General features: G+C 35.8%; 1 protein-coding gene across 1 annotated transcript; it reads right to left on the bottom strand.

The window, feature by feature from the left end:
• Positions 1–8,205: 8,205 nt before the first annotated feature.
• On the bottom strand, positions 8,206–9,345 carry LOC149937643 (uncharacterized). Its single transcript, XM_090177628.1, has one exon. The coding sequence runs from the start codon at positions 9,343–9,345 to the stop codon at positions 8,206–8,208; it is 1,140 nt and encodes a 379-aa protein (XP_090033754.1).
• Positions 9,346–11,678: the final 2,333 nt, after the last annotated feature.

Here is an 11,678-nt window from a genome sequence, read left to right as displayed (position 1 = left end):
GATGCGCTCGAATATAACAAAGACGAGCACGATCTTTACAAAGTATAAATTTAGGAGATAATCGTACCGGTCGAGCGAATCTTGCAAGGAAGACTGATCGTAAGAGAGTTTTATTTTCTTTTACAAAACTTAAACAGTATTAAAAGCCCCTGCTTCTTGGTTATGTGCTTGTTGCAGCCTGCTTCCCGGGACTAGTAGACAACACTTTGAAGCTCGCTGACGCTCTTCAAACTCATCGTAGGAAAATGGGAAAAAACAGTCATACATCTTAACTCGCCCCCTAGAACTACTTAACCTTTTTACATAACATTTTGAAACACTATATTTGTCTGACGTATCGGTAAGTGAGTGTGAGTTATAATGTTTTAAATATTTTCCGATTCGACTATTTTAATTCTAAGAAATAATATGTAACTATGAATCAAAACCCAATAAAAAGAAAATGGGCGTTGCAAACCACTTCGTGTTAAAGAAGTCTGAATAAATTTATACTAAATTACAGTTCATCTATTTAAAAAGTTATTGCCGCACCAATAAAATAGAGGGTTAAATAACGATCATGGTTGAAAATGTATTAATTTCAACCATTTCCTCGTGAAAGATTGCCCCCTTTATAACATTTTCCCCATATAATTAACAACGTACATGCAAGGGCCTCTAGTTATGATTTTATCGATTACTCAAGGCTCGTTAGTAAATGTTCTCCTTGCGCTTTTTCAAAAGGTGCTTTGGTCAGCGCTAAACGAACTTTATCACAAACTTGTAATGTTTGCTTTCACTCAAAAGTAAGATCCCTTACATTTCATTCCCAATTTATAACTTGCTATTCTTATTGAAATTCTTTGGCGTAAGCTATAGAATTGTTAGCTCGCGTTATTTAAAGTTTTTCTGTCGGCGCCAATAATAGAAAGAAAGATAACATTTGTTTTTTAACCCTTTGTATAAAAAGTTGATATTCCCTTGTATTGGGGTCAGTGTTTGGTGTGGCGTTTTAACAGTAACGTTTTTTGTTATGCTAGTTCTTGAGCGATACAACAGTGGTGTAAGTGGCGGGATCACAGGACGTCGAAACCAGAAGTCTCGCCAGCCGTGATGGCTGATTTTCGCAACGCTTTCATGCGACACCAACTGAAGGCTCAGCAACAGAAACAGGCTCTCATCAATCTCCCAAACAAAAATATCGGCTTTCCCAGTAAATTCACCACTTCCACGACCACTGGGGCTTTCTAAGATATTCCTGTTTTAGAATGGGATAAAAGTGAGGTATTGAAATTTGAACAATGTTTGAAGAGATTGGAATAAATATTAGTGCTCCCACTCTCACCGACCTTAACCGAGTCAAATGCCTAGTTTCAAAACTTTTTAACGAATCTTTCAGCGAGTGTTTGCCCAAAGAGCCGACGGAATTCCCGTATGATACGATTGTAACCAATCTCAAGAAATTCTTTGGTATGAAACAAATTTTTTTCATCGAACGTTTATTTTTTTTTCCATACTCAGCGTCAATCAGTCGAAGAATACAGTCAGTATTTCAATCGAATCGAGCTGCTTCTAAGGCGGTTTACGTTTTCCGACTTAACCGAAGAGCAATTTGGCAATCGCGGCTGGAAGATTAATTAATAAGAACGGGTATCTTACGGCGGCGACTGAATGCCGAGGTCGGCATTAAACTCAAGGAGGTAATAGACGAAGTCCCAATCTTCGTTGCTATGAAGACTGATCAGATCGTGTTTGAAGGGAACACTATTTCGGGGAACAGCGTCCGCAACCAGGATGCTGAGCTGACTTCGTCTATACTGCCATGGAAGCGTCGCTCTTGATCAGCGTCCAGATAAGCGAAACCACCACCATACGTTTATTTCCGATGCCGAGAGATACACTGGGTCAAGGATTGCTCACACAGCAAGACTACGTGTTACTAATGTTCCCGAGTTGGTCTTAAGGCGCGAGGAAGGTGAATTTTCGATTTGAAATCTCAGAGAGTCCGACGAAGTAGCCACTTTGAATGAAAAAGCGAAGAGAAAAAACAATTCCGCCAAGAAGGTAACAATATTATTTCATTGCCCGGCTCTCATTCGAACAGTTATATATCAAGCAGAGATCGGCATTCTAATAAACAAAAGATAGCACCCGCCTAACCTAAGGCATTGGCGATCTTTGAAGCCCAGAGCCCCCCGACCTATGATATCAAGTTTAACAGTGTTAAATTGGTTTCTTTAAAATGTAATTTAACAACACTCTCTAGTACAAACGTTTTTACTATAGAGTGTTTTTAAATTAAAGCCCGCGATTGTCTGAATGCCAGAAGCCTACGCTGCGTAATCCCCACGCCCAAGCAGCGAAGAAACATTTCGTATGCTTTTGGCAAGTTCTACACGATGATTTTATTAAATTAAAAGTTGGAATTAATCAATAAAATAATATAAATATAATTTTTGTACCTTATTTCCATCTACATTTCGATAGAGAGTGGGTTATTTAAGCATTTGATTATGTCTTTAAATGAGAGAAGGGGGGAGGGGAATGGTCAAGTCTAAGGCCTGCTCTTGTATCGAGTATAAATCATCCTAGATCGTGTTGAAAGAGGTTCCGAAATGACTGACAAAACGAAGTGTTAAATTGGTTAAGCCTAAAGAAGAGAACCAACGAAACTTCTATAGTGTTAATGAATCTTTACAAGATAAAATTAAGAATTGGAACTATCAAACAGGTCATATTGTATAGAATCACAATTATACTCATAACACAAAGAATACTTCAGAGCTTGAATTTGAACTAACGAATTTCCAATCGGCAAAAGGGATGATATGCGTTATAAAAATCTAAGATAAGCTTAAAGAGACGACGATAACTATCGGTATACTTTTGTGGTGGAGGACCTCGTTTCTTAACAAAAAAAAACATAAGTTGGGTTTCAATAACGAGCCAGTCGTTGGCAAGCCAACCGCTGACGACCCAAACGCTAAGGAACCAACCGCTGAGGAAACCAAACACGAACCAGCTGTTTAATATATAACCTATGTATATATTTTCTATATTTTTCTATTTAATTTAACCTATGTATATTTATATATTTTCTATTCAATTTAACCTATGTATATATTTTTGGTATTTAATTTAACCTACGTATATATTTTATATTTATCCATGTATATATTTTTCTATTTAATATATTTTTGTTTTTAATTTAACCTACGTTTATATTTTTCTATTTAACACAATTTAATTTAACTTATGTAGCATTTTTTCTTTATTAAATAAACAAGAGCTTCCATGTTATTGCATTTTATCATTAGAAATTTAGCTTATCTTTAGAAATTTGGCAAATATACATAAAAAGATCATTAAAGTTTCTTTTATCATTAGAAATGTGGCTTATCATAATTTAGCAAATATACCTAAAAATATCTTTATCTTGGTCCCACTAATTAGAAAAAACAAGGTGATTAAGGAATCTGTAAAAACAAAACTCAGCCTGGCCACGGGTTAAAGTTTTCTAATTTTGGTTGCACTAATTATAAAAAACAAGGTGATTAAGTAATCTGTAAAAATATTTGTTACTTAAGGTCATACGTTGTAAGCATTGCATATTACTCCGATAAGTGTCACACTTATTTGTTACATCAGGTTATACGTTGTAAGCATCGCCTTTTACACCAATAAGTGTCACACTTATTTCTTACTTCAGGTCATACTTTATAAGCATTGCGTGTTACTCCGATAAGTGACACACTTATTTGTTACTTTTGGTTATATTAGAACGGTCTCCGATAAGTGTCACACTTACTAGTTACTTCAGGTCACACGTTGTAAGCCTCGCCAATTATTCCATTAAGTGTCTCACTTATTTGTGACTTTCGGTCATATTAAAACGGCCTCTCATAAGTGTCACAGGTATTTGGAGGTCATACGTTATAAGCATCGCCTAGTTCTCCGATTAGTGTCACACTTATTTGTTGCTTCAGGTTATACGTTGTAAGCATCGCTTATTACTCCACACTTATTTATTACTTCAGGTCATACGTTGTAAACATCGCGTATTACTCCGATAAGTGTCACACTTATTTGTTACTTTTGGTCATACGTTGTAAGCATCGCGTATTACTCCGATAAGTGTCACACTTATTTGTTACTTTTGGTTATATTAGAACGGCCTCCGATAAGTGTCACAGGTATTTGGAGGTCATACGTTATAAGCATCGCCTAGTTCTCCGATTAGTGTCACACTTATTTGTTGCTTCAGGTTATACGTTGTAAGCATCGCTTATTACTCCACACTTATTTATTACTTCAGGTCATACGTTGTAAACATCGCGTATTACTCCGATAAGTGTCACACTTATTTGTTACTTTTGGTCATACGTTGTAAGCATCGCGTATTACTCCGATAAGTGTCACACTTATTTGTTACTTTTGGTTATATTAGAACGGCCTCCGATAAGTGTCACAGGTATTTGGAGGTCATACGTTTTAAGCACCGCCTAGTACTCCGATTAGTGTCAGACATGATAGTGCCGCGTGCTACCTGCCATAAGCGATTAACACCTAAATCAAACGTTTTTTAAATTCACAAAATTAATTTCTTATGTAATCAAACAATTTTTTTAAATAATAACTAATAACAATCATTCCGTTTTTTTATGAATTCGTCTGTAAAATTAAAAATTACTCGCCTTTATCGTGGGACAGACCTAATGATGGTAGAGAAAAAGATGTAGAAATACTAGCAGACTACTTAAACTACCTCGAAAAATCACATTTTACCAAGAATACATATATATATATATATATATATATATATATATATATATATATATATATATATATATATATATATATATATATATATATATATATATATATATATATATATATATATATATATATCCAAGGATTCTATATGTGAAAGAAGATTAGTGGCGTGATATAAAACCTGACGGTGATTCAGTCCGGTCATGCGCAGTTGATTCAGGGCAGATTTAAATTTCGAAAGTCCCTCAAGGCCAAATATCTCGTTTCTGTTCGGTCTGCAATTAAAAAAATCGCCAAATACGTCTAATCAAAAAAGTGTCAGACTTAAAAATGAATTAATACATTTTTTACATCTTAATATACTCTACTTTAATTAAAACAATCGTCCTTTCTAAAATAGTGTCTGAAAGAATCGCGCCCACTTTCAATACACCGATATTTGACCTTGAGGGAATCGAAACAAGTAGTCGCATTTTAAATGCACTTTTGCTCTATCTAAACCGCGACGATGCTGCTGGTAGTTTTTTGTACAGGTTTTATGGGTCGCCTCATATCCTCTTACACATATATAATCCTTGATATATCCATCCTCGCTTTAATTCCAGTAAATACTTGGACGTAATTCGCATTATCGGTTAGTTTTCTGCGGCTGACCATGGGCAAACTACTATAGGACTCGCAATTTCATACTAAGCTCCCATAGATTATTTATCTTCGAACTGTCGCGCTATTCGACTGGAGCGCTACCGTGCGTAATTCGAGAGAGCTAAAAATCTGGTACAAAATGGCTAGGATCTCCCTAGTCTGATTTACGAGTTTATAAATATTTTTTTAGCTATGGCCCCGAAAAAATGTTATTTGAAGAATAATGCCCAATTTCATGGAAAATTTAGCTTTACCAGTAATTAATGAAGTTAATATCAAGTCAAATCAAATTTTATTGCTGTTAGTATATTCTTTATTTGTTAATATATTTGGGCTAAGTCAACAGTGTGACTTGTGAGCCCTACAAAATTTTAAAACAGTTCATTAAAAGATACCAATTTTATAAATTGAAAAATTCAAAAAAGCAATCAACATCTTAAATTATACACTTAAAAATAAACATTCATGTAGATAGATACATTCAAAAATACTTTCAAAGATATAAAACCAACATTATACAACAAAATTATACAATTAAAATCACTGCTATACCCTATGATTATCCTTTTGATTATCCTATTGTTAGTTTCTATTTTTGGACGTAAATAATAAAATAGTTTAATTTTAGATTTCATTATTCAAAATCAGCGATTTCAATTTACACTTAAAAATATTTTCTTTTTCTCTGATATCTATATATTGCCCGACCTCGTTTAGTAATTTAATTCCGGAAAAAAATAACGATGTTATTTTTTTCGTTGTTTTGCACCGGGAAATTTCAAAACTATTTTTCATTCTAGTGTTAACCCTTTTGTTTCGGTTTTTAACAATTTCTTGGTTTTCATTATAATCTTTATACAAAAAAGTAATAATTGAATATTTATATAGCTGATTTATGTTTAAAATTTTATTCTTCGCAAACAAATCTTTTGTGTGGGTTAAAAAGGGAACCTTATTTATAGTTCGAATTATACGCTTTTGTAATACATTGAGTCTATTTAGATTAAACGCGGACGTATTTCCCCAGATACACAGACAATAATTAAGTTTGGAGACAAAGAGGGCGTGATATATTTCTAATAGAGTTTTATAGGAAATAATATTTTTGCATCGATACAAACACCCATTAAAGGTTTAAAGGTTTTTTATTTAGCCGTACAAATGTACACCCTTTTGTAACAGGGTGGCTCCAAAATTGGCGCACAGCAGGTAATAAATTTCCAGTGTTCAAACGAGTTCTTACTCAAAAAAAATTGAATAAAATAAAATAAAAAACACACACATTATAAAGTAACTTTGACAAGACACTTTAGATAAAATAATTCCTTCTTGTGTTAAAATACTAAGTTCTCAGGTACGGATTATAAGTTCTCAGGTACTAATAATAAGTTCTCAGGTACAAAATAGTTTGATCTTTTCGCAACAGCAGAGTGGTCCAGCCTAGGTAATATTGCACCGCTGTTTCTTTATTTGCCAAGTTTCAAGGGTTTTCCTAACATCATCGATACTCCACTGTTCACCAGTAAGACCTAGCACCTTTTCGATTGGCTCCGCAGAATATTCTGCCCGCCAGTCATTACTAGATTGACTATCACATCTTTCGGGGCATTCTAACAGCACATGATAAATATCTTCGTCGACCTGGCCACAAAGTTTGCAAAGCGGAGAACGAGAAGGAAGACCCAGCAATTCAGTCTGACGGACTCTTGTGAGGAGGGCTCCTGTACGAGCCTGGAAAACCAAGCCACTACCCCAAGAACCATTATAGCATTCCTCTTTAGCTGGCTGTTTTTTTGCCTTGTAATAATTTTGGCTTTTCTTTTGCCGAACCTCAGCTTTCCACTTGATTAATGCTGCTTCCTGCACTTCCTTATCAACATAGGTTGTCCACTCCTTATAAGAGTTGGCTTGTCCCCTTTTAGTTCCAATAGAGTACTGCTGGTCAAGCCGCTCTACTGCTCGTGTCCACTCAGTATTTGCACCCGTTTCTCTGACATATTTATAGATTTGGTGAGCCATACGTTCTTTCTCCATAAACTTGAGTCTACCCAGGAACTTGATTTTACTTCGGGCTTCTCTACTAGTCATGCTGTTCCATCCCATCTCGCCATCGATTGCCGCATTAGCAGAAAAAGGGCCTGCATTCAAAGCTGTTTTACCAACTAGTCTTTGGTATCGTTCTAACATTTCTCTGGTAGGTTTAGAATAACATACAACTTCATTTGCATAAGTTAGCAAAGGAACTGCCACACTTTTTTAAAGCGTCCGTGCGACTGAGTATTTATTGTTTGAGTTTTTTGCTAAGTTGCGGACTGTACAACGCATTTTATTGCATATTCCAGCTATCTTGCTTTCCATATCCTTTAAATAAAACTCAGCGTTACTAATAGAGACTCCAAGGTACGTGTAGTTAGTCACCGTTTCCCTTTCTTTCCCATCAAGGGTATATGGCTTAAGAAGAGGGGTTTCAGTGTTCAAAGACATTGAATTTGATTTTTCCATACTAAAAGTCAGATTTCTGCTCCTTGCGAAATCCGAACAAAGGTCCAGGAGAATCTGAAGATCCAAAGGATTATTGGCAAATAGGGCAATGTCTACCGCATAAAATAAACAAGGTATGGTGAGATCTAAATTTTGAGGTGGATAGCCGTGTAATGTAGCGCCACAACCAGAGTTCAGAAGACTATGTGCCAGATCATCCAGATATAATGTAAATAACACAGGGGAAAGAGGGCAGCCTTGCTTCAGTCCAACCCGACTATCGATTTCATCAGTCAGTACTACATTAAGGTTATACGTATATTTGCATTAACTATACAGCTCCATAATTCCATCTCGTAACGCAGCAGGGACAGCTTTGCTTTCCAAGCATTCCCATAGCTTACTTCTATTTACGCTATCATACGCAATTTCTAGCCGGTTTGACCTTTGCTTTGATAACTCAATTAATTGCGTTAGTATAAATAAATGGTCGCCCAGACGCCTATCTTTCCGAAAACCACCCTGCGCTTCATTCAAAATTCGGTTAGACTCTAAAAATCCAGTAAGTCTATGTTTCAGTAACATAGCGTATATCTTGTAAATGACTGATGTAATGGCAATTGGCCTATAGGAATCTAGGTCGAAAGCATTTTTTCCTTTTCCTTTGAAGATGAGAGCTACCCGGGCAAGAAACCAGGACTGGGGTAGTACTTTATTCTTCCTAATAGAGATCAACACATGACAAAGAGCTGATCTAGCGCCTATCCCCAAAATCTTCAGACACCCTGCATCCGGACAGGCGGCCTTTCCCTTTTTTAAATCGGCAAGTACTTTATTGAGCTCCACCATTGAAAAATCATCATTATATGTAAGGCCTTGAGTTCCATCATCAGAAAGATAAGGTACAGTTGAGGGGGAGTGCATGGTTGTATTTTCTGAGGAGTTTGGCGATAGTAACTCAACTTCTAGATCCTTAATATATTCAGTAATACGCATGACTATAGCCTGTTTTTCCCACAGTAAGAAACCATTCTTAGCTTTAACACCTTTAAAAGATTTTTCCGCAGTCTCTCCCTGTTTCCTTAGCTTCTTCAGGTATTTCCAAAACTTCCGTCCCTTATCTTTCGCCGCTTTCTCTATATCCCGTTCCATTTTACAGTTCACCCGTTTAATTTCTCTCCCTATCACAGATTTCGCTTTATTCTTGGCCTCTCTGTAGGAAGCCCAATTTGCACGAACCGTATCACAGTGCTCATTAGCGGCTAAAGCTCGTCTATGTGCTTTCGCTGCCCTTTTGCTTTCCTTGATCGCATCCCCTACCGCCTTGTTCCACCATTTTTTTGGTAAAATTTTATTTTCCAATAAAGGAGTTGATTTTCGTATAGTCAGTGTGCAGGACATTGTCTGTAACAGTATTTCGACAAAGTCCTCATAAGTCGTGACTCCATGCGCGGTACCCTCTTCCATACTCAATTTAAATTTCTCTAGCTTTTCCTCGTTGTCTAATTCCCAGACATGTCTGTGAGGGAATTCAGCATATTTCCATTTTGACACTGTTGAAAGTTAGTTTCAATGTAAATACTATTATGGTCACTGGCTACACTCTTGACACCAGCCTCCTCTATTTCCATCGCTGTGATCAGATCCTGCAGAGACTCACTATAGAGTATATAATCAACTGTGGTACGACCCTCTGAGTTCTGCCAGGTGTACTTTCCTTTGCAATGGGGAGATAAGTTTCCAATTATCAAACCAAGATCCTCAGCGAACAGCTTTAGTTTTCGTCCTTTAGCATCTTCTGTTCCACACTCAGCAATATGAGCGTTAAAATCCCCCATCATGCGAACCGTATAGCCATTAATCACCGCTTCAGTGACGTCTTGTCTAAGACATTCGAAAATGCATTCATTTAGTGATATGGCTAGTTTTGTCGACCCCACAGGACAATATATTAATGCAAATAAGACTTTGGGTACAGACTCGGAAGAAAACCACATGTGCTCTTTACATTTCTTATGAATAATCAGGGTTTCAGACGGAGGAGCCATCACACCTAGGCCTCCACCCTTTCGCTCCCGGCCTTGACGATTTGTTCCAATCCATTGGACACCTTTAGATAGTGGAGGCGTAGCTCCATCACGTAAATGCGTCTCAGTTAGGGCCAAGAAATTCAATTTTTCGGTGGCCAAAAATATTAGAAAGCTCATGTATTTTCTGATCTGTCGCTCCACCCTGCATATTCAAATATCTGAAGCGGAAAGGTAGAGGAAGTTTTATTTTCTGGCTGCGCCTCTTTCCTCTCTTCTTTACTTTCCTCTGACCATTAGCTTAGCAGCTTAAAGAAAAATAATATTATCATGTCACTTCCAAAAATCACTTTAAAAAATATTCGATCTAAAATTTTATAAGCAAATAATTTTATGAGCTTTGAAACCCAAGTATTAAATTTAAATAGTAAATAATACTAAGATTTAAACTTATGAAACAAAGCAAAGGTTTCTCAAAAATCACTTATATTTACCAAGTAATTATAATCACAGGCCTTAATAAAGTATTATTATTTCACGGTTTTTAATTAAAAATTTAAAATTTGGTCCATTTTGGATAACAATCTTACGCAATTTAATCAGAGAATGGAAAGTTTAGTAGAGATTTTTTTTAATTTGCTTCTGACCTGTTAGTTCTTAATCAAAATTTATCACAAAACAGTTTCTAAAAAAACTATTTCCAAAAAATTTAAAATAATTAGATATTTATAAACTTTAAAAAAATCAACAAATTCCCTGGAGATTTTCGATTGCGAATATTTTATGAAAGAAAATGAAGTATTTATTTAATGAAAAAATTTGATATTATATTGAAAATTAAAACAATTGGAGAAAATTTTCTCGGAACTTAAATTAGCGGTAGTTGAGTTGAGAATATAACTAAAAATCTTAACACTTGGAATCTAATGAACTCAAGAAATTGTTTTTAAATAGCGTACCTGGGACAAAGATTAAAATTCAATATTAATATCTTTATTATGGTTTAAAACCTGTGAACTCGAAAACAAAGTAATTGCAATGTTTCTGTAATAAACACTATAGAACAATATAGAAAAAGCAATTTGAATGATTTTTAAGTCATTTTCTTTCACAGTAACATATATCAAATGTGCATATCAAGAAATTCCTGTTAATTTGCCATTTGACGCCGTTAAGAAGATCGACGACTAAGTAAATTTCCAATCAGTGTGCCGCGTTTATATACCCTTAAAAGTCTTAGAATAGCGCCCTCTTTTGACGTTGCGCTATATTTAAACGATCCCACGCGCCATCTACTTAGAAATTTAAGAGAAATACAAACTACTAACAAAACATTTCGCCGCTTAATAGGGTAACCAGCCGCTTGCTTAACTTCCCTCATATCGCAATACTACCAGCCACTAAAATACACTACACACTTTTTACAGGATTGTAAGATAATAACTCCCACTTCCCCACTTATTTAATACCCCCATTTCTACAGGGTTACTAACAACTATATAAATTTCCCCAAATTTACAGGATTACCAACCAGTATCTAGATTCCCCACTTCGCAGGCTAACCAACAACTAAATAAAAAATATCCCAATCCTACAGGGTAACCAGCCTCTAAATAACAATATCCCCTCTAAGCAGGGTAAACACTCAATTACCTACGTCCCCTCTTTCCAAGACTACCAGCCACTAAAACACAACTCGAACTTCCCCACTTTGCAGGTTTACCCATTAATATCTTAAACATCCCTACTTTGCAAGTTAACCCGCCGAGAACT

This window comes from Leiobunum rupestre, chromosome 6, assembly GCF_980474605.1.
Source record: "Leiobunum rupestre chromosome 6, qqLeiRupe1.1.hap1, whole genome shotgun sequence".
In the NCBI taxonomy this organism is placed as follows: Eukaryota; Metazoa; Arthropoda; class Arachnida; order Opiliones; family Sclerosomatidae; genus Leiobunum; species Leiobunum rupestre.
Note: the sequence above shows the minus strand (reverse complement) of the source record. Positions and strands in the feature narration are given on the sequence as shown.